Consider the following 24,353-nt stretch of genomic DNA (forward strand, 5'->3'; position numbering starts at 1 on the left):
TATAGAACTTTTTTATTATTATTTCAAATATTCGTTTAAAAAGTGACGAACGTAATTTACTTCCCGTGCGTACAGTTGCTTTACAATTGATACAATTACTAGGCTTTATATGCATAGAATCAAGAAACACTAATAAAAAAGAATTTAGAAAATGTTATAATATGAAATATAAAGAACAAGAATTTTCATATATATTTTATTAATAATCGTACAACATATAATTTATATATATTCTCGTGTATCTTGACAATATTACAGCTTTTGACCAGATCTAACATCTTTGTGTGAAAGAATAAAAGAAGTCAATTACAATCTGCCTATTTTAAGCAAGTGAACGATTTCTTTGTATAATATTTCTCGCTTATATATATAGATATATTGTACATATATATTTATACATAAAATACATCTTCAACTTTTCCCGAAAGTCTACAAGTTCTTGTAAGTAGAAATAGAGTCACGTATCGCATTTTAAATATTATAAAACGTATATATTATATTTTGTATCATATTAATTATATTTTGTATCATATATTGGAAATACAAAATTTATAAAATTTAATTTAAAGTCTTTGCACTCAGAAGTATCTTTATACAATTTATAGAATTCCATTGTACTCCATAAAAACATATACGCGAACACTTCAAGATAGTGCATTTTTGTTAAATAATTATTGATAGAAAAATCGATAAATGTGTGTTTGACTTATTAATTTTAGACTATTGCATGTGATTTTATAGCTTTACAATGTATGTAAAATAGTACAAAGGACTAAATTACATTTTCCAATTTCAGGCCTCTTTTGGCTTCTAAGTGCTTGAACTTGTTTGACGTATTATACACGCATAATCTAGAGGTATAATCAATAGATTTATAACGAGTTTATTAACGTATTTATACGTTAATATCATAATTTTTCTACGTTTCTATCAAGAACATTATTGTTGAATAGGAACTTATTGCTATACAAAATTATTAAATAAAGACAAAAAAATATTTATTTGATCGCTACCAAAATCAAACGCGTAATAAAGATAAATACAGAAAAAACTGAAGAAAGAATATGTATTCATTTACATATATTACAGATTTATGTCCGCCTTCGTGCAGATAAAAGAAACTACAGATTATTATTATTCGATAAATGCGTCCATACATTCGTACAATACATTCTTTGTGTCATTATTTTCGGTCATAAACTAAAAATCGCACAGCCATAATATCAACTATCGTAACGTTTATATTGAGGTTTTATCAATGGAAAGCTAAAATAAGATCTAACGACATTATCGTTCACGATTCGCAAAATTATTTGCAAAAAGAATAAATTTCAGTGAAGTTACGATAGTCTGGTATTTAAACTGTCTGTTTATGTACAGCAAATTATTGTTATTAATAACAATAACATTAATATTTATAATATCTCTAATATAATACAATCAAAAGATTCAATTCACAATGATGTCTTAGTCCACTTTTTTAAGAACTTGAAGAATTAACCTTGGGCTTATAAAAGGTAATTTTAATTAAGGCTCTCAAATTTTTAAAAAAATGGGATTAACTATTGCTATGTGCTGAACTCTTTGATTGTAATAATACTAGTAACAATTGGTTGTTTTTAATAGTTTGTACTGATAGATCCGTTTTATACGTATGTAACTGTCGTTCGGTACGCAACGCGAATCTTTTATTGTATTACAATATATACCGACTACAATGGTACATAAATGTTACGCATTGCTAAACAGCCTCTTTTTATATTATATAGTTGATTTTATTTTAAAAACTTTAATTTGACAATTAATATGCTGTTACGCCAAGTAGACTAGAACAATCTGTAATATATTTAATATAGAACAGATATCAATCTCGGATGTGTAAAATTGAGTTATGTAAATGTACATTCGTGATGTTATTCAGTAAATATAAACCATCCTCTGATGATTTTTCAAAATGTATTAAGCGTAAAGTAATTTTATGTATTTTATTTTAGGAAATTTTGTATGACATACAAGAAATAGACAAAATTGTTTCGCTCTTATTCAAGTGGAAAAAATACTTGACGAGCCTCTTTAAGCCTCTCTGTAAAAATAGACTTCTCTGCCTCCATAACAGGAGAAAAGGATCTATTACTTCGAACTGTACAAACGATCAATATGGTAAGCATTAACATCTGACTTGCATCGAGATCACCTCATCTTCATTGTAACTTAAACATACGAGATTATGAGTTACAGCTGCATTACATCGTACAGGGCAGCGATTTATTTTTAATATTTAGTAATCGCGGTAATTCATGGTAATATTTAAAATGGCGTTCGTCTCCATTAGACATTATAAATATATACTTTATATATATATATATATATATATATATATATATATATCCTTAGAGAAAAAGCAGGATAAATGGAATACTTTTCTAAATCAGCCTTTATCTCATTAAATGCATTTTAACTGACACTTTATCTGACATAACGAATTTTCTCGATATCCAATACTCACATACACCGTCGCGCAAAGTTTCTGCAATGTCCTCGTGATGACTCCGGGTCCGTTGTTACCCCAGACATCGCCACGAAAATTCTTTTTGAGATCGCGCACGCAAGCGTCGGCCACGCGTCGACCCAACTTCGACATGTCAAGACCTATGACGCCAGCGGCGACGTCGTCCCATTCCTCGGCGAATGTTATCGTTCTTTTGATTATATCAGATAAACTCATTCTACGAATGTCGCGCGTGGAATGTTTCCAATCCAATATTGTGTCAGTCAAACAACGGTCCACTTTTTGTCCTACGATTTGTAATTACGCTTGGATTCAAAATATTGTGCCGCAGTTATTGAAAACATAGGGACAATAATTCCGTGCGATAACGGCGTACGGTACGTTGCTGTTCACTCGCACTTTTTCGGCTTTGCTCAACTTGTTCCACACGTGAATCGCCTTCGCCTTGTTCAATGTCTTCAATGTCGCGTTGCTATCTTTCGTCTCAAAATACTTCTTCCATTTTTTATAATGAATCGGATAAAAAACCGAAGGCGGATATACTGTGAAGCCGTGGCAACGATTGGTCGTCATGTCACGCGCCTACAAAATAAAATATAAAATACTTTTTTAGTTTATTCAAGTATCCTTATTCTTACAATTTTTTTATGAAAAGACTACATAACTATAAGTAAAACTCTTATACTCTTTACACAAAACCTAATATTAATTTGAAAAATAGCTTAGTCCTTTCTAAAAAAAGGCATGTTAAGTCGATAGTCGAATTTATTGTTGCCGCTTTTCCGCGATGCTGATTGGTTTTCTCGCTGCGCTTACTTCATTTGCAGCTGTCATCGTATATTTTGACAGTTGTGTGTATCAAGAAATTAATAGTGTAATAGTAATAGCATAATGTTAAAGCTAAATAGCGCGCGCGAAGCGCGCGTCTGTGGTGCTAGTATTAATAAAAAAAGATTTAATACTAATTTTAAAAAAGTAGATTAATCAATAGAATAATAAAATAATGATTATATAATTAATAAAAGTACAATAAAAAGGTAGGGAGAGAAAGAAAGAAGTAACAACAACTATTTACAATTAGTACCAATTTAAGATATGAGATACGCCCACGAATGTACCTGATTAAATCATGCAAATAAAAAATCACGCACTTCAAGCATAAAACAAGAATATAGTACTATAAATTATTATTTATAGCACTATTATCCGTTATCTGTTAAACGTCTGTGTTTGTGATCTGCTGTTTGCGTTAGATATAGTACACGAAAATTCCGAGATTCTGGATGCATTTTATGCGTATAAAACATGAAAGACTGCACACACAAAAATCAATCACGTCGTTTATTTATAACACTTTTAATAATAATGCATATTCTTTGTTAATTCTTCGCACGTAAATTGACGAGAATTAACAAGCAAAAATAAATTTTTTTAACGTATTTGATTCGTTGTGGATTATCCGCGTCTTTAATTCTGTGTTGAGAGAGTAATGGACCATATCCGCTGGACAAAATAAATTCAATTAAACGGAGCGTGTCTCTTACTCGCCACGAATATACTTTGTTCTTTACTTTGTGCACGTTAATAGGCCTCGCTTATTTAAGCAAGAATTAAGTACAGCTATAATTCTTAACGCCATGAAATGACGTATTCACATTTATTCTACCAGTTTATCATCGCTATCACATTTGCTCAACAGGTGATTAAATTCAGTCTCATCATTCTTAAATAATTGTTCACTTATCTATAAATAATATGTAAAGCCGTTTGTTCTAATTATTCACAATTTTTATAATAAAATCATTTGTCCAAATTATTGATATTTATCAAAATAGATATTTTTAGTTTTTTTTTTTAATATTAAAAATATTAAAATTTCCAATTTAATTTTAATTTTCTCGAGATAATTCTTGGACGTTTGACACCGTTTTGCAAAGTTTTGTAAAGTTAAAAATATTATCTGTAATGTATATATGTTATTCTATTATTTAAAGTGATTGTAAATAATGATATTAATGTATTTCTGTTCTGAATCTTTCAGACGTAAATTCCTGTTATTGCAGTTCCCAATTTTTTCTCGATATCCAATACTCACATACACCGTCGCGCAAAGTTTCTGCAATGTCCTCGTGATGACTCCGGGTCCGTTGTTACCCCAGACATCGCCACGAAAATTCTTTTTGAGATCGCGCACGCAAGCGTCGGCCACGCGTCGACCCAACTTCGACATGTCAAAACCCATGACGCCAGCGGCGACGTCGTCCCAGTCCTCGGCGCCGGCAAAATTTGTCAGATTCTCCAGCGAGCTAGTGACTACTACGTCCAGATCAAGGTAAATACCGCCGTACTTCCAAAGGGTCAAGTAGCGCAGCATGTCGGACATGTGACTGACCGGCCAGTGGCTTTTCCTCAGGACACCGCTGGTGTACCACGCATCCAAGGGTGTGTCCTTCACGTACCTCTGCGGATCGATATGACGGATCCTGACGTTGGGATAATTGAAGAGATGCCTGACGATCTCGCGCGTACTGTTCGAAAACTCCGATTTGCTCACGAATAGCAGGTATACGGTCATCGACGGATTCATCCGCGCCGCCGATTCTACGGCACAGGCTTGTCGAGCGTTTAATATGAGGCCTTCCTCACCGAAACAGGAAGTCTCGTGGAAGAAGATGTTTCTACCTGGCGTTGGCTTGTCGACACCTAAAGCATAAGATGGATGTAAGTGATTTTTACTACAGATGTATTGATATATCATAATATATTTAAGATATATTAACTTGCGATTTTCAATCGCAATATCCATTGTGGTACTCGCTATCTCAAGTCAAGTTATCAGACTGTACACAAACTAAACGTCAAACCAGAACGTTAAGATTAATTGTACAAATTTTTTACATTGTGCTCAATAAAGATAAAAGATCATGAAATTATTGTACATATCTCGAAAAGGCTCGTACTAAAAAATTATTAAAATATCTCGGAAAAAGATTTTTAAGTAGATCCACATTCAGTTTTCTCATTTTTTTGGAAGAGATTAGTTAATAAAGATAATAAAATAATTTGTTTTTTTTCTATGAAATTTTAATATAATATATATTAATATCTTCAAGTTTTTAAAAAAGCCGGTTAGAATGTTATTACTTTGAATTGTTCAGCGCTAATGCAGAAAACAACCTGAGGCATTAAAATGCAGAAAAGAAACTAAGAAACGATTAGAAATTTATATAAAGGGGAATAAAGTCTGATATTTAATATTGTGCTATTGTCAAATTACGCAAAATCAAACAGATGGGATAAATTTCTGATAGGTGATAAAACATATAAACTTGACATATTTGATTTGAAGATATACATTTGATATTTTTTGCAACTATGATTTTTTTTATAAAGGTCATGTTTTATATAAAAATTATATGTCATTTTTTTAATATGTGTATAAAGATTGATAGTAATTTAAACTTCGTACTTGTTTCCAAATCGAAATCATGGACGCCTTTTGTAGTCGAAACTTCATCGTAACATCTGATATCATTGACTGTTGTCACGTCGAGGAACGGTATCCTTTGGATGATGTTGCTCTCAGTCGAGATCATGAGGATGAGAAGCACGACGGCGAAAGCGAAACCGCACCACAATAATCTCTTTTTCATCTTTATGGATTTTCTCATTGGATTACACTATACTGGATAAAATTAGTCAGGATAAAATGTTACAAATACGATGTCGTTTATGGATATATTTGAACATTATTCTTATTATCCCTTGAGGCAGGTGCGTTTTATTTTATTATATTAAAATTTCTATTTGAAACTTTTATATAAAAATTACGCGCGTAAAAATATGTTAGAGGCAATGAGATTTCAAAATTGGTTGTATAAATATACGCGATTGTTGTGAAATCAGATGATATATTTTTGCGAGTGAGCGTTATTCACGAGAGATGGTAGCCAGAAAGAGGATGGTGGAATAGTTTATTTTTGATATCGCATACCAAAAGCAATCATGATTTTAACCAGATGACTTCAAAAGAGATATGCTAAATATGCATGAATTACAAATACAGTAGAGCAAAATTACTTTATCCAACGTCTTTAATTGTTATAACCGGATTTCTCTAAAAACCACAAAATGTCCTTGAGCAACTTTATCGCTTCCGAAATGATTTTAAAGTTAGACCGACCTGATAACTCCCCGCGAGTGTTTCGTAAGCAATCGAAAGTTTACTTACTAAATGTTCGTCTAAATTATTTAATCGCGTAATTCATAAATTGTCTCTTATAAAATAACAAGAAAAAAGCGAGAGAAATTCATACATACATTATTTAATAGAAAATGTGAAAATTTTTTTTTCTTATTGGTTCGAACAATGACAAAGTATAAAATACATGTTTGAAAATCGAACGCAAGTCTTGCATGACGCACGTCAAATAAAATTGTTCGTCACATCTAAACGATCTCATTTCGCGATACAAAGCCTTAAGAGCAATGATTGAAGTAGATCATTATATATAATACGTACGATTGTAGGTGATCAGATGTAATTTATTATAACACATTACACGATATGTTCTATCAAGGTTTCCTCAATTTATGCGAGAGGAAATGATGCGAGCACGTGAGAAAGCAAAAAAAAATCCATGTTAATTGACTTTAAGTAAAACCATTTATTTTTTAAGCCTATTATTTAGTTTTAGTAGATCAAGTCTTCGGAACAGGAGGAGGTCTTGTTAAAAATACCATTAAAAATCGTGGAGTTTTTTTTTAAATATCCGTAGCAAATCATGGCACAAATACCTGCTTTGTAGCGCTCGCTCGTAAATTCGCATCCTTTCGTATTTAGCTTTGCACAAATCTATATTTTTTCGTGTTAAGTATCTCTTCCAGTCATCATGATTCAACACAAATGCGGCACGATGTCATTATTTTATTTACTGTACAAAATTAGTACTCACGACGCGTGAATTGTTTTTATTCAGAAAAAGAGAATTTGTCGTGTATCACATTATGTCACGCTCGCACGCTGTGTTACGCGACGGAAAAATTAAATCGGTTAACAGAATGCCTCAACGGAGAAAAAACTCGGTCGCGTCCTGATTCTTTTGTCCGGAACGAGAGCGCGTTTCGCACCAGCCGAACTTTGATCTGGCACTGCAGCGTTAAAATTATCGCATTGAAAAAAAAGGCGTTGCTGTTTCAGGATAAGCTCAAACGAATACCGGCGTGTATACGAGTACTGGAGTACGCGCGTGTAAAACCCTCACGCACCAGCGTAAATGTGTATTCGGACACCGGCGGAATCGTTGAATTGATTGCCGGCTGACACGAAATATCGTGAGAATATCTTTTATGTCACTGATGGATTATTGTTGGCTGCAGTTATCACGCGGCGACACCATGATACCCTCGTGAGGATTATTTTGTTGGTTTCGGGAAAGAGAATCGTCAAACTTAATATGACATACACGTCACGATGCAGTCACCCTCGCAGGCCGTAGCCACCCCGTTCCACCACCCGTATCGATCGTCCCGTTGGTAACCGACGGTTCATGACGAATTCGGAGCGGCGAAACACTTTAGTCAGAATAATATGGTTCGACGATTGGGAACGGACGTCTCCTCCCTGAGCATTATCTCGCGACTAACAGAAATGATTCCTCCGATGCTTGGGATTGCTTGGAACACTAAAGCAAGTGTCACCCCTCCGCCGCTCTGCAGTGAAATACATTTCCGACGCATGCGTGAGACCGATGCCAATGACGATAATGAGGATAAAGACGCGTGACAAAAAACTCATGTTGTTGTCACTATTTTCCTCAATTCCATGCGCTAAATCTGCGGAGACACTCGACGTGATACGCGGTAAATAACGCCATGATTTACAATCGCAGATTGCCGATGCACTCGTTGAGAGGTATACACGTTCAACCCGTCACGAAACGGCTTTTATTGTCAGTTAAAATTGTACATGCAACACCGCTAAATCTCGATCTCGTCTACGTGCTCGTATCGTATATTACAATTACAGCTACATCTTGGAAAACTACATGGATGCAAGATCGTTATTTGTTATTTCACAATTTTAAGTATACATGACAGCGCAAAATGTGCTATTTATTTGGCGACATCAGGCAACGGGTGTAATGTTCAACTTCTTCGCGTCCTGCAAAAGCTTTCCTACCATGGCGTTCCACTCGTCAGGGCGGTTCTCGGTGTACCACACGACTATCTTTTCCACATTCTTCTTTTGCGTTTCCGTACATTTTCGGCATTTCGTTGCAAACGCTTCAGCGGCATGCTCTGCAAAATATAAAATTTTCAATATTTCAGTTGATGTTTGAAAATTGTGCGAATAGTAACTTTTTACTACCATGAACATTATTATGTTACAACACGATAATATTAATATATCTATTCCAAATCTTTTCTATTTAGTATATGCTTTGATAAAAAATATATTTAAAAATATATTTTCATATATGAAAAGATTAATCAAATATCTGAAATGGAGGTAATGTACTCGTCTTAAACTTAACAATATCCTTTAATATATGTTTTATATTTTTAGACAATAAATATCCTATTTTTCTATCTTAGAAAATATACTTTTCTATATTGTTTACAGATTAAGAAAATAATATTTTTGTCCACGTACTTAGAGCATTAATAGCACTTCTACTTTTAATATTAAATAAAAATCATATTTATCGTTTACAAAATCCAAATTTATATGAAATAAAATATCATACCTTTGAAGAATTTCTGATCTTCTGTCACGCACGGGCCAGTGTCCATGAAGCATTTGTAATATTGATTTCGAAGCTCGTCGTTCGGCAAGATATGGTCAGGATCGATGTGATCGAACATGTCCGAGTACATCTCCTCGGCAGTGACGGCTGCTAACATAGCCAGAATGGCCAACAAGCAGAGATTCGATCTACCCATAATTTTATCGGTGTTGTTAGGATTTCGTGCCGTGCCAAACTGAATATTTTATTCGGCTAGATACATCTTTTATAGCTTGCACTTACCCTTGGCGGACCGTTCCTTACGTAAATACTATGCAAATAGTCGTTACACGTCGGATCGATTGTAATCACATATGTTTCAGGTAGACAGGATGGAGTGGATGGACAGAAGGAAGGAATTTAATTAGTGAGTTTGTAACGCGAGACAAGAGCGTTCGACTATTTCCCTCGCGTAAGATGATCATTAGAGGGGCGGCTTGCGAATCCGATGTTGATTTAGCCATCTCTCGGAAACCGAGAATCCTTAACAAGCAGCAATTAAAATTGCCGGTTTTAAGCCACGCAAGTACTGTAATACATTTTACCCCGATGACTCATGTACAATGCCACTCGTAATCGTATACCTTTCGCTCTTGCGCTGAATCAGTATTCGGGAATAATGCCGCGCGTATCTTCTACATAATTATTGTCCGAGTCACAAGCGGTTTTCTTTAACGAGTGATATAATTAGTAACCAGAAGATTACTGATTGTTGAGCTATCTCAAGTTCTGAGATATGATCTACGATAGGGCAGATTTTGGAACAAATAATATGGGATACTCATTAATGAAAACAATATGTAACTAATCAACGAAAATTCTGCTAATGGCATAAATTTACCCATCTAAATAAAAATATCTAATAATGTTAAAACTGTAGGAAGAATTTTTAGAAATATGAGTCAATTTTTTTTTACTTTAATTCTTTAATATCTTAACGGAACTGTGATATATTTTACATTATATTAAATTATTACATCTTACAAAAAGGATCATAAAAATATAAATTTATAAATTCCTATTTCATACATCTTAATCTCAATGTGTGTTAACTTATTTTACAACTAATGTTTATTATATAAATTAATTATGATTAAATATAAAATATACGTAGATCAGATTATGATACAACCATGTGTGTGTGTATATGTGTGTGTCCTAACGAAACTAATTACTATAATATAAATCTGTCGTACATAATGATCAGTATAACGGGTTGTCTTTCGTTAGGGGACTGCATGTAATTATTATTACCATCATTATCTCGAGTAGTTTTATAAAACAACCTATCAAACTCCTCATTAAGTTTGAAATTGATTTTTCAACATTTATCAATTTTTTTGAATTTTTCTAATTACTCTCAGCGCAAAAAATCGCAATCAAACTCTTATTTATCAAGGAATGAATTTTCTGAACTTAATCGTAAAATTATGATCCCCATTTATACTTTTCTTCACTGAAATTCATTTTACTTTCAGTGTAAATCTTATAATTAAATTATTCAGATCTATATATAAGCAAAAGAGAAAAATATCTTCGTCCTATCATCGATGCCCACGATTCACGAGGTATTTCACCGTTGATATTTTGCTGTACGCGTGAAGTGAGCATTCCAAACCGCATTGGTGACTTGCAACCAAATACCCTACTCGCCGCATTTGGCGCTAAATGTAGTTGTGTCCAAAGAAGAAGAAGAGAAGGAAAGAGGTTCCGATTATTCATTTACACACACACACACACACACACACACACATATACATAACGAAACCATATCGCGTTCAGGCCTAAGGTGCGATGTGATTGTAATATAAATAATATATAACAAAAATGTGTAATACTTCTATTATTATATGTAATATATGATAAATTTGATAATATATATTAATTATATATGACATATATGTAATTAATATTACAGGAATTCGCAATTATGCTGCATTATGCGTGGCCTCACGCGGCGGTTCTGGGGATTTCGCGGCGCGAGGGTTGGCGCGCCCGCGCGACCGCTACTTGAAAACAGCAGTCAACGATCGCGCTGCATTGTGGCGATCGAATGGCCGCCTCGTCTGATGTCTGTCCATTCTGTTCTTCTGCGATTAGTTTTACTTTATTCGGCGATCCTCGTGAGCGGTGCCTCCCGTTCCTCCCGTTGAACGATCCGGTAAGCCGAACGACAGTCTCCCGAACGGACGGCGACGCTCGAGATAACCTATAGTCTGCGGATTCGCCGCGCGAACGTACCGCCGAGGCGCACCTCGCGGTACGCCCGGTGAGATTTGTTTTTCGTTAAATAACCAACTGGCGGCTACGCGGGGCGCCGCCGAAATTCGTGAGCGCGGTTCCGTCGATCCCGCGGGCACGTGTATAGGGTGTGTCGAGCGAATCGTCCAGCCGGTCCAGCTGGCGAACGACAACTGTATACGTATAGTAGCTCACGTCGAGATATCCATTTAACATGTGAGGTACTAACGTTCTTATCACCTGCACCTCTTGTCACTTTTTGTATAATTAACAAGGAAGGATGGGTATCAATAAGTATCCTTCGAAATCGATATTTGTTATGTAAAATACAATCTGGAATGAGAAATTCTTAGTGCACGAATATTCGTAAAGTCGTAATTGCAATCAAGTATAATTATACATGTACAATTTTTCAATTTCACTTGAACTCGAGCTCCTTTGTTGCATCAACATTTTTATTTTATTATGCATGCATTTGATTTATTCTATTAACACACATGCAAAAAATATGTGTCTAATTTATATGCATATATATATATATATGCAATAAATATTAACACTTACAAAAAAATTGGTTTTAGAAAATATAATTAATCTCTTAAGATAGTTAAAAAAAAGTCCAGTTGCTGATATAAAAAATATCGAAAGATTATTGAGAAATTATAATATCCTTCAATATAAAAAGGTTGCCAATATTTTTTCTTTGCGCATGTTTTATAAGCCTTTACTATAATCAAGTATTGATTATAATTAATAGCAATTAAAGAGAATATACGGAATACAGTTTAAAATACATATGAAACAACTTTTGGTTGTATCTAAAATCTATGCTAGGATATATATATATATATATATACCAATTTAATTATCTCGTTTAGTTTTGTTGCTCATTTTTTTCAACATTAACGTACTTGGACTTTATTATCAACGTCTCTGAGATACTAAGCGAAAACAATATTGAGCAAGTTTAGTTACATAATCATAAAGACTACTAGTATAATGATTAAAGAATGAGTAAAGAAAACTAGCCTGTTATATATTTAATATAATTAATCAGTATGTGAGGATTGTATTTCTTGGAAGTAAAATTGATTAATGCATAGATTTATCATATCTTTTTGTCCCATAATAAAATGTTAAATTATAATTTTATTATAATTTATAGCCATTCTTTGGTATGCAATGCTGTTATTCTCTTTCCAAATCATTGCAGATTTAGTAATATAGTAACATATTAACATTAACAAACGTAAATTGAAATGGAAAAAAGTGCCGATGGGTTGCTGTTTCGCGCTGAGAGAAATAATGGTGCCGATGAAGTAGCCATGGACATTGTTGACGAGAGAGTAGCTATTTTGGATGCAGGTGCTCAATATGGGAAAGTAATAGACCGGAAGATTCGTGAATTAAATGTTCATAGTGAAATTCTGGCACTCGATACACCTGCATTTACTCTTCAGGAGAAAGGATACAAGTAAGACATACATGTTTAATATTAATTAACTAGTTATCACAATTGCACGCATGCAATATTATACAAATATGGATTATTAATTTGATTATCTTTTCAGGGCTATTATAATTTCTGGTGGTCCTAGTTCAGTATATGCGGAAGATGCACCTAGATACGATGCCGATATCTTTCGAATAGGAATTCCTGTATTAGGTATTTGTTACGGGATGCAGATGATGAATAAGGAATTCGGCGGTAGTGTAACTCGAAGGGAGAGTCGAGAGGATGGCCAGTTTCCCATTGAAGTTGATACCAAGTGCCTGTTATTTAAGTATGTAAATTTCAATCATGTTATAAAGTATTAAATGATTAAATTAAATAATGCTTATTTGTCTGAACTATAAGAATCTCGTGAAAAACATTGTTTAACATGATGTAATAAGTGATATATTGTTTATTAGGGGCTTGGACAAGGAGCAAATGGTACTATTAAGCCATGGAGATAGCATAGACAGGGTGGCTGACTGCTTTCGTACTACTGCCAGATCGTCAAGCTTTATAGCAGGTATAGCGAGCGATAAGATGAATTTGTACGGTGTGCAGTTTCATCCGGAAGTGGATTTAACGCCTAACGGAAAATCGATGTTACATAACTTTTTATTTGGTATCGCTGGCCTTACGGGTAATTATACGCTCCGCGATCGGGAGGCACAGTGTATCCAGTACATCAGAAATACTGTAGGCGACAAAAAGGTTTTGGTACGTAATTAATACTCTAATTCAAAATATAAGTTAAGCTCTTGAAATAATATTAAATTGCAATAATTTTTATCTTAAACATGTAACAAGTGAGATGCCATTTAAATTTATCTGAATTTTTTTTGTTACAGTTATTAGTGAGCGGTGGTGTGGACTCGACAGTGTGCGCAGCTTTATTACAAAAAGCTTTAAGTAAGGAGCAAGTTATAGCCCTACATATTAATAACGGCTTCATGCGTAAAGGAGAAACGCAATTCGTGGAACTAAGTCTAGCCCAATTGTGTGTTACGTTAAGAGTAGTGAACGCTGCTCGCTATTTCATGCAGGGAACGACGACTGTCCCATTGGACAATGTCGCGCCTGTAATGAACGCCAATGTTACGAATAATAAAGGGATGTGCGGTACAGCGAGTAGCCCGAGAACCAGGTTAACCAAGATGTTATGTGAGACTACAAATCCAGAGGAGAAACGAAAGATTATAGGCGATGTTTTTGTAAGAGTCGCGAATGAAGCGATGGCAGAAATGGGATTGAAGCCAGAGGACATTTTTCTTGGACAAGGCACTCTCAGGCCTGATTTAATAGAAAGTGCAAGCGCCTTAGTCAGTGGTAAATTTCTATTTCTAGAATTCTCAATGAATTCCTACGTCCTCGTGTCGCAAGAATGCGAATTTTTTTTTTTTTATCTATTTAGGTAAAGCGGATGCCATAAAGACGCACCATAACGACAGCGAACTTGTGCGAGTACTACGAGCGCAAGGATACGTAGTCGAACCGTTGAAAGATTTCCATAAGGACGAGGTAAGACAGTTGGGATGTGATCTCGGATTGCCGGCGGCGCTCGTTGCGCGTCATCCATTCCCAGGACCTGGACTTGCAGTACGAATCCTTTGCGCGGATGAGCCTTATATAGAGAAAGATTTCTCCGAAACACAGGTATTACAGATGCAAAATAAAAAGTACTGAAATATTGATACAATTGTTTCTTCAACAGACCGTTGACGTGAATTGTAATTGTACTTTCTAGGTCATAGTAAAAATAATGGCCGAGTATGAGCAGATGCTTCAGAAGAAACACGCGTTGTTAAATCGCGTGGAAGGCGCGACAAACGAAGCCGAGCGTCAGCAACTTCGCAGAGTTTCGAGTCATCGTCATATCGCGGCAACTCTCCTGCCTATTCGTAGTGTCGGGGTTCAGGTATTTGAAAATCATCAATATCGAAGTATTCAATTTCTAGTTTTTGCCAGATGTTAAAACATCTTTTTGGTCTCTATAGGGTGATCGAAGAAGTTATAGCTACGTAGTAGGTTTGTCGTGCGAGGAGACTGTATCCGAAGGTGTGGAATGGGAGGACATGTTGTTTCTTGCAAAACTAATTCCACGCGTGTGTCACAATGTGAACCGTGTGTGCTACATCTTTGGGCCGCAGCTTCATCATCCAATCCAGGATATCACGCCTACGTATCTCACCTCGAATGTGATAGCGACTTTACGACAGGCGGACCACTTAGCTAATCAAGTGTTGGCTTCTAACGGCTGTATGGGAGCCATTAGCCAGATGCCCGTTGTTCTAATACCGATACACTTTGATCGCGACACAGCATGTCGAACGTTATCATGTCAACGTTCCGTTGTTCTTAGGCCGTTTTGCACTAACGATTTTATGACTGGCATCCCCGCCATTCCTGGCAAAGAATTGCCAATACATGTAAGTTCACATAGCTTTTCATGTCTATATATATATATATATATATATATATATATATATATATACACACACGTATGTACTCAACTGTTTAACATAAGAATAATTGTATAATTTATTTCAATGTGTCATAGGTGGTGAAAAAGATGGTAACTGAAATATCCACGGTGCCCGGAATCTCACGCGTTTTATATGACCTAACGTCTAAACCACCGGGAACAACCGAATGGGAGTAGTAAACGCTCATCTGGCTCCTTTCTATTTTTTCACCATCCCTGCGCGCGTAACGATTACAAAGCGAAAAAATATATTTAAAAAGTATATAAATATATATATATAAATATTACGGAAGAAATACACGAATTCGAGGTTGACGACTTCTTACTAATTTATACAAGACCGAGCAAAACTTTTCCAAAGGCATACATTAAACGAGTCGTGTATTATTGGCTTCTCTAGACAAAGAACAGCATTTGCGTTCGATTGAAATTAAAGATATCACATTTGCTTGTAAATAGATTTCTTATATTACACACTCATTAGTAGAAATTTAATTTATTAAATTTACGAGAATTCAATTATCGTTATTACATCTCGGATCATTACATCTGATCAGCGGTACCATTAGATTGTTGTTGTACTCGATCTGCATGTAACGTTGAACATGTTTCACGGTTCTTCTATATGTTCTATGCCAAATGCAGTTCCCAGTTTTCGTTGTACATCTAAAAAAACAGATAGACATATATAAGTACGTTTAATGTATCATATGCCGAATATTTTTATTTATCGATCATGAGCGAGTAAAGCGATATCTGTTCCTTAAAATCTGCAGCGTTGTATTATTTATTATCCATTTGTTACGAAATGAAAAAAAAACGTCTGTTATAATAACAGAAATACTTCAAAGATAGATTACCTATACATGGTTTTCAACAAGATATGTAAATCTTCGATGCGTTTCTTTTCTGGAAGCATGCTAAGAAACGTTGCTAGTGACAAAAAGTCTACTTCATTCACGACATTAGATTTAGTAACCCATGTTTGTATTTGCAGTTTTACCTATAAAAATGTTACATTTAGTTCGGTTGAAACTAAAAAAATATCATCTTTACATAATATACGTAATTTTTCAAACAGTAATCCGAATATATTACTTGATAAAATTATATAAAGGAAAAGGATAAGCGAAAAGAGGAAAAGGTGACACGATTCTTCATTCAAAACTATATTTACCGAAGAAGAGGATTTTGTTTGATTTTATGATCAAGATTGGATAAAATCTTGCATTGTATGCATGAATATTGGTGGCAATAGAAAGTTTTCAAAATTCTGCTAAATATTCAAATTTCCGGTTTTTTTTGTCGTTCTCTTTAATTATTTAATATAATACGAGAGTTGAATGTTTTTTATTAGTATTTATTTCGATATTCACATATAAAGTAATAATCCATAGTCATGTTTGTGTTTCTAAACTAGAATTAAGTTTTCAAAGTTGTCATTTCCGAATGTACAATAAGGGTAAATCTAAAACTGAAAAAACCGAAATAAAATTGCACCGCGTAACGTACTGTGATGAGCTAATGATTGTCATGGGATATTACTGACACACTTTTTTATCAGACTTGAATCTTCCATAATTTTACTCGTTACTGTGCCAATGTCACAGTTACCATTTAATATTCGGCATAATTGTCACGTTCATGACATTTACATACTAAATATATTTTACAACTGCTAATTCTATACAGATCGAGGGATCTGAACACCAATGCATTAAATATTCACAGATTAAAAAAATAACATTTTGAAGTGTAGAATTCACCATCTTTTGTAAAATGCAAAATCTGGTAAATATACAGGAAAAAAAATAGATAGGAAAAAAATAGATATCTCTGATGCGTCTGTATCATCTGATATGTCAATATTACGGCAATAACAGGTAAACGATTCGTATTACTTGTTACGAAATAATTTTATACAAATGTTTAATATTGATTGGAATTGCGGTTATGTGCACTAGATCTCAAAAAATAGAAGAAAGCTAGAACTCAGTTCCTATTTAATAATTTGTCTTAATGAAATAATTATGTGGTACCTGTTGTAATGGAAGGGTGAAGAGATGATTCACAAGATTAATTAACATTTCCTGATGTTTATCTACGTTCTCATTGTTATGTAAAATACTTAAATTCTGTAAAATAAAGGTATCGGCTTTATCCACCGTAACATTATTGTGTGAAATCTCAACATGACTGACTTGACACGAGGTTGATTTAGCTTCGACAGTATTGTCCTTTTCATACAATTGGTCTCCCCCATGCATTGCGTTCTCTTGTGATTCGGCTTTATTTATACAAGTGCTATTTACAATAACTATTGCGTTCTCTTTATTATCACTGATCTTTGAAGACGCACCCGCTTCTTGCAATCTCTCACTATCGTTCTTTTCACTTGTTTCTTTGAAATTCACTCTATTCGCTTCTCTTTTCATATCACAATATATCTGCACGTCGCGTTGTACATCGGGATGCAAATCGCTTTTCATTAAAGCTGATAAAACGTCCGGATCAACTTGCGAACTATTATGTACATTTGAACTTTCCTCGTCACCCTCAACTTGATTTACCGGATCAACCGTACTGGCGGTATTTGCTGCAGCTTGAGATTGTTCCTTGTTTTTTTTGTATTCGTCAAATATCTCGTTTCTTATATCTGCAGGTAATTCGATTAATACGGACATATCGATATCTTGTATTCGCGGTATCTCATATTTTGATGACCTTCCGCTATTTGGCTTCACTTGTCTAAAGAAATTATCTTGAGACGTTTGCCTTTGGAATGTTTTCTTATTGGATTTTCCAAGTAAATCCTTTACTTTTATAATATTTTCATTTACCTTAGAATTGTGTAACATTTTATTTTTTGATTTAGCTGCAAATGTCGACGATTCGACTTGAACATCGACTGGAATTGTTACACCGGTCGATTCAGAGGATTTTGCCGTTTTCGGCGGCAAATTACTCATTTCTGTATCACAAATTTTTCTCGTTGCTACTGATTCTGTAGTTAAAGGCACTTCAGAACAATCCGGTTTAGATTTCTTATTAAAATTCGAGACGCAATGATCTTTTTTGTCATCTCCCAACATTTCATCACACGTTTGTTGTAATTTTTTCGTTTTATTAAAGAAATTGATTAAGCTGCTTTTAGCTTGCTTAGCCCTGCATATTTCTAGCCTGGATATTTGTATTCCTATTCCTCTCATATCTTCAGGTATTAAATGCAACTGATTCCAAATATTTATAACTTCCCTAGATCACGTAAAACATGTACTTAATTTTACGAAATATATTTCAAGAAAGCATAAAATGTACAAGATTAACAGATTAATAGTAAACTCACTTTCTAATGATATTGATGTCGTCAACAGCCGCTATAAGATTTTTCGATTTCGTTATATAATTGCAAAGACCGTGACCCATGAACTTCGGGGTTTCCTTCGGTGCCTCCTCAGCTCTGACCATTAATTTCAGCGTGATGCATCTACCCTTTGCACGAGCCGCTGTCAATCGATTGCACACCTCTACAGATAATTCGCTCAAAAAATCGACAGCATCGCCATTATTCTGGAATCTTATGCCATAATTAACTTCAGCCGATACAGATTTTCTAACATATTCCAGATTCAGCTTTGTGTCGTCTAACCCACGGCACATCTTGTACAACTGCTCTCCCGTCTTTTTGCCGAATTCTTTTTGTAAAACCCCCAACGATATCTTCTGCAAATCTTCGCATGTATGCACATTCATTTTATGTAACTTATATGTTGTTGTTCCGCCAACTCCTAAATACAGACGAAAAAATAGGAGAATTAAATTAATCCTAATAAAGGTAATAAAATGATTAAATGAGAAAAAGAATCAAACATAAGTATTTCTACTTATTATAGAATACAAATCCAATATATTTGCTTAACAAAGGTGTTTCTTTAAATATTTTGTTTTTGCAAAATAATATAAACAATATTGATCACTCAAATGTACCTGGTAAATCTCTTATATTAAAAGTTTGAATATATGTCTCTGCATTTTGAGCGCTGAGATAGAATTGATTATCGGGTTTAGCTTTTCGCGTTGCCAATCTCGCCTGCAACTTATTATTACCGAATCCTGTGGATACCGGGCAATCTGTTTTCTGCTTAATCTCGTTCCTAATTATAGTAGCAAACTCCAAAGGCGAGAGTCCAGATGCCTCAAGAATTTTCGTGCAATCAACATACATCTCGTCGCAGCTTACTGCTTCGATATCTAAAGTGTAGGATGCCACAGTGTCGTACAATATGTACGAAACTTCCTTGTAACCCTCGAAATCGTACTGAATTGTCTTTAAATCTGGACATAGTTTTAACGCCTCTCCCAGAAACATGCCATTCTTCACGCCAGCCTTTCTCGCAGCGTACGAGCACGAAGCTACTTCTGACATCGATCCAAACTCCTCCTTGCCATCGTGATTCGCCGAAAACGTGTTGCCTTTTGCGTGCGTTACCGCTACCGGTACGCCTTGCAATTCCGGTCTATTTCTGATCCCCACGGATACGAAAAAGCAGTCCATATCAATGTGCATTACAACAGGTTCTTGCTTGTGGTTTGATTTACTTGTAATTTTATCTGTAAAACAAATTGTCTCATCTTCAGAATCTGATTCGCAATTAGCCGACGTTGTGGCCTTCTTGATACTGTTTAATCTTATTAAACGCTCAAGGCCGGGAAATGCTCCGTCGCTTTTGTCCCTTAACTCATTCACGTAATCTTTAAACATAGTTCCCATGGTAGAAATATAATGCAATCTCGAGTTACTGTAAAACGTCGACAGAAATTCAGCATCTTTTGTACATCGCGCGCTTGGTTTTGTATTCGAAGATTGACAAAAGTTGCTCACGTCTTGTTTCAATGCATTATTAAAGGCATCGTGTTTCGATGAATTTCCCTTATTTACGTCGGTACTCGCTGAAGCTTCAGGCTTCTCAATATCCTGTTTATTATGCGTGACTGAGCTAGCATTATCTTTATCCTTATTTAATTTATACGCCAACTGAGGCTGCACATTAGTGTTATTAGAATAAAGTAAATAATTCTGAAAATTCAGGATCTTTCCGGCTGCTATGCTATCGACGATCCACTGCGGTTTACAAATAGGAATTGGATTTTGGCTCTTTCTGTATAACATTATTTTGGAATACGGCAGATTAGACGCTATAATGTGAGTCGTGATTTTAGGACGCATATAATGATGATATATTCCTCCATGCATCATCATTAGACGTCTGAGCTCATCCGACGTTGGATCTGTATAACCGTTAACAAATATCGCAATCCCTTCAAACAGTTTCGATGATTCTTTAAATTCTTTGCTCGCTGTGTCACGGAACTGTTCCTCCAGCTTGGCTTTCTTCGCAGGCATATAACCACCCTGACAAGATATTAAAAAATGATGCAAACAGTAAATAGATGAAGATAATAAATATTAATTATATACTCACCCACTCTTCAAAGCCATTGTCTGCCCAAGCCCGATCTTTTTTTTTCTTTGACATAATTATATTAATTTGGCCAAGTGGAAATTTCGCAATTGATAATTATCATGCAATAGATGCATCCTGGAACAAGAAGAATTAATAAAGAATGATTTAATTATGTAAAATTATAATTTCCTCAGAATTTAATTTCTTAAAACTTTAATTAGCATGTTACATTTTTTTTCTTGCCGGTCGAGATTAATATATAACAATTTGACACTTAATTTCATATTTTTAGCTCTAATTATTTGATTGACGTAAACATTTAAATATCGACATCACGTTGACAATAGCATTTGTAACCTCAAAGATAGAAAACAGTATCGCATAAGTCCACTTCAAGATTTAAATTGACCGTATTTTATTGTATCACGTTGAATGTCTATTCGTGACTTACATAACGGTGACCAGTGGATTGCACTTGTGGATATTTGTGCGGCATAAACAATAAATGAGCGAGTCTATTTTTTGCCGCCAAAAGTGTTTGCGTGTCCAAGGTTCAAGGCACATTTTTATTTTCCGTCATCTGCCTCGCGCGGATCCGGCTCCCACGACGAGAGATTTATATAAAGATTATCCCCGGCGTTTTTCAATCTACAAAATCAATATTTGGACATCCGTCACGCTCGCACCGTGTTCTATATGCGAATTAAGTTTAATCGAAACGTCCCTGAGCTCCATTCTCGGTTTCATGACACTTGTTGCATGTGACGATCTGACCATATTTCGTTTTGCCAACAATTTTTGTTTCAAAAATTTACAACGTAATATAATATACGTGCGGAAACGTACTTCTCGCACCAATTAAAAGGTATAACATAATTACGTAAGAAACGTAATTTTAGAGTTGTCTTACTATTATCAGAGAGAAGCCTGAGAGAGGCCATCCCGGCCTTTTTCCTGGGACCGTCGAAAGCCCCTGTACACTACCGCCAGTACATCCATTATCGAAATTGGTACTACGTAGCCACGTTCATTTTCCGATACTGCCGATAAAACATCATTTTGTTGTATATATATATATATATATAATCTATATTACATAACATTTGCGATGTAGCACGGACGCGCACTAGAATGATGTTTTATCGGCAGTGTCGGAAAGAGAAAAAGTGTGAAAGGGAGAGAGGACTATCACTATTAGATATTAAACATACAGATAATATAAATATATAAAATAAGTTAACATTTATCGATACATGTAAGATATAAATATTAAACTGATCCTCGACCAATTACAATCGAGAATATCTTACATGTATCGATAAATATTAACTTATTTTAAATATTTATATTATATGTTAAATATCTAATAGCCCTCATCTCTCCCTCTCTCACTTTTTCTCTTCTTTCACTTTCACACTTCCCAGACAGCACAATATCCAAAATCAGGACATAAGACGTCTTTTAGACGTCTTTTAGCCATCTTTTCGTAAGACATCTGAAAGACCCGCTTTTGGACATGTATGTTGTCTGAGTTATTTCAAGATATATGTATCTCCTATCAATTTAAAGATCCGAATACGAGACAATATAGGCCTTTATGGACAATTTTGTAAGCAAAACGAATAATATTTGGGGAACAAGCAACAGGGAATGTTTTATAATTTTTAAGTATCTTGACGACGGTTTATCGTCTTTTATGGAATTTATGGTATGCGCGATCACCGCGCTGCAAGAACGATCGCGACGAAATTTTTACAAACGATACATATTAATGTTAATTTTCTACAAAGTTAGATTAGGAGCACATACAAATAAATTTGAAACATTTGTAAACGTAACGAATTACGTGAATTACGTGAACGAGCAAATTACGTGTCTGTTCTTGAACGAAAAACGCAATTGTATTCGCATACACACGTTTGAGCTTGTTAATTAGCACTCTCGACGCTCATACGCATTTTGGAGCAAGCTCGCTCCTTCGTTCACGATCGTTCGCGATCGCGACGAGCAAAGTGACATAACGCCAAACGCGCGATCATTCTCTTTAATTACTTAATAGATTATTAATTCCCGTGCTTAGTGAGAGATTCGAGCTATTCACCGAAGCGTCTTTCCACGCGATTCACTCATTCGAAGTAGAAATCGAAACGGAGGCAAGAGACACGACACGAATTCCGAGGTTATCGTCTCGCTGCGACACGCGGGACAACGATTCTATTAAAGATTCGGATGTGTCGCGCTTCGAATCATTTGTCTCTCATGCACAATTCACTTACCGATCACGGCACATTGCAGGAGACCCGTCAAATCACAGCCGGGAGGAACGGGAGGGTGATACGACGTACGGGCGTCCTTTCGGCCATCCCACTCGTTGCAGACGTTGCAGTCGACACGAGAAGAAACAGAATACAGAATATTCGGCGTACATTCAGCTTGCAACACACACACACACACACACACACTCTGTAACCGGAGGATTTCTTTTCTTTCACGAGAAAGAAATTACACGAGCAACAATGACGTCTCGCCGCGAGTGCCGCGACTCGTACCGACGTACAACGAGTAACGTATTACTTTCGCGCGCGCCGCGCGGCGAGTCGAGCCAGGAGCCCCCGAATCCGGCCGAATCACGTTCAGTCGCTCTCGCCGCCCGCCGCCGCGCGCCGGCGCCCGGCGCGGCACGCGGCACGTGGCACTGCGGTACTCGGCAGTTCGGCTGTCGCAGTCAGTCACGTCGCGTTGTCACGATGCCACGATCGTTGAATGAATCCGCCGATTTCGGAGCAGCGTACGTTCAAAGTCGGCGCGCGGACGATTGTTTCCATCGGCGAGACGGCCTTGCTAACTTGTTTTCGTCGACGCTCGGAATACCGTTACCCGCGGATATGTTACTCAATCATTCTCCCGATGAATTTCGGACAGGTGTGAAGTGTTTGTGCTCCGTGCCGTTGGTGCTGTTATTCGGAATGCGCGCTCGTTCGCGCGATTGGCATTCCTGCTCCTCGATTTCGCGGGAATAATCGACGACGCGCTCAATAATTTGCATCAAGATCAAGTGTATCAAGTGTCGTGAATGAATGTATCGCGCGAATTGAATCCCTCGCTCGAGGCGGAGATGTCGAGGCGAAGGTACCTGTGACGGCAATTGTGAGTTGTGAGTGATTTGCAGTCTCATCGTGATATTCGCGGGCGATAATCGCTCGTCCCGCCCCGGGCCGCCATATGTCTGGACTATCGAAAGTATCGAATGTGCATGGCATTCATTTACGCGGCATATCTCGAATCGTGTCGTGCTTTGAACGTGCTGTGTGCTGTGCCGGAATTGTCGTGCGATTATCCCCGATTCTTTTCGAAGAGCGGAAAGAGGGCCGAG

General features: G+C 35.9%; 4 protein-coding genes across 9 annotated transcripts; 1 reads left to right on the forward strand and 3 right to left on the reverse strand.

Moving 5' to 3' along the window:
* Window positions 1–182: 182 nt before the first annotated feature.
* Window positions 183–6,180, reverse strand: LOC139777200 (lactosylceramide 4-alpha-galactosyltransferase-like). The gene is made up of 3 exons (XM_071714493.1): window positions 5,979–6,180; window positions 4,605–5,212; window positions 183–3,091 (listed from the first exon to the last, which is right to left on the reverse strand). Exons 1-3 carry the CDS (start codon window positions 6,178–6,180, stop codon window positions 2,822–2,824), a joined length of 1,080 nt encoding a protein of 359 aa, XP_071570594.1. The 3' UTR covers window positions 183–2,821.
* On the forward strand, window positions 5,093–17,675 carry Bur (GMP synthase burgundy). 3 transcript variants are annotated; one of them, XM_071714487.1, is made up of 11 exons: window positions 5,093–5,230; window positions 9,621–9,819; window positions 11,216–11,458; window positions 12,752–13,012; window positions 13,110–13,322; window positions 13,453–13,750; window positions 13,882–14,359; window positions 14,445–14,686; window positions 14,778–14,948; window positions 15,028–15,459; window positions 15,591–17,675. In XM_071714487.1, exons 4-11 carry the CDS (start codon window positions 12,798–12,800, stop codon window positions 15,690–15,692), a joined length of 2,151 nt encoding a protein of 716 aa, XP_071570588.1. In that variant the 5' UTR covers window positions 5,093–5,230; window positions 9,621–9,819; window positions 11,216–11,458; window positions 12,752–12,797; the 3' UTR covers window positions 15,693–17,675. The 3 variants fall into 3 exon arrangements, with proteins under 3 accessions (XP_071570588.1, XP_071570590.1, XP_071570589.1); XM_071714489.1 differs by having other exon boundaries at window positions 12,809–13,012; XM_071714488.1 differs by lacking the exon at window positions 5,093–5,230 and adding an exon at window positions 8,234–8,371.
* LOC139777205 (ejaculatory bulb-specific protein 3-like) lies at window positions 8,427–9,482 on the reverse strand. The gene is made up of 2 exons (XM_071714499.1): window positions 9,259–9,482; window positions 8,427–8,809 (listed from the first exon to the last, which is right to left on the reverse strand). Exons 1-2 carry the CDS (start codon window positions 9,452–9,454, stop codon window positions 8,637–8,639), a joined length of 369 nt encoding a protein of 122 aa, XP_071570600.1. The 5' UTR covers window positions 9,455–9,482; the 3' UTR covers window positions 8,427–8,636.
* On the reverse strand, window positions 15,996–23,854 carry Rev1 (Rev1 DNA directed polymerase). 4 transcript variants are annotated; one of them, XM_071714478.1, is made up of 9 exons: window positions 23,257–23,854; window positions 21,891–21,960; window positions 21,432–21,628; window positions 20,999–21,115; window positions 19,503–20,928; window positions 18,862–19,303; window positions 17,555–18,770; window positions 16,376–16,518; window positions 15,996–16,181 (listed from the first exon to the last, which is right to left on the reverse strand). In XM_071714478.1, the coding sequence occupies exons 4-9, from the start codon at window positions 21,050–21,052 to the stop codon at window positions 16,031–16,033; spliced, it is 3,432 nt and encodes a 1,143-aa protein (XP_071570579.1). In that variant the 5' UTR covers window positions 21,053–21,115; window positions 21,432–21,628; window positions 21,891–21,960; window positions 23,257–23,854; the 3' UTR covers window positions 15,996–16,030. The 4 variants fall into 4 exon arrangements, with proteins under 4 accessions (XP_071570579.1, XP_071570580.1, XP_071570581.1 ...); XM_071714479.1 differs by having other exon boundaries at window positions 21,891–22,020; XM_071714480.1 differs by lacking the exon at window positions 21,891–21,960.
* Between the last annotated feature and the right edge of the window lie 499 nt (window positions 23,855–24,353).

Source organism: Temnothorax nylanderi, unplaced genomic scaffold, assembly GCF_030848795.1.
Source record: "Temnothorax nylanderi isolate EJ_2023f unplaced genomic scaffold, tnyl_v1.0 TNYL_tig0140_pilon, whole genome shotgun sequence".
NCBI lineage: Eukaryota > Metazoa > Arthropoda > Insecta > Hymenoptera > Formicidae > Temnothorax > Temnothorax nylanderi.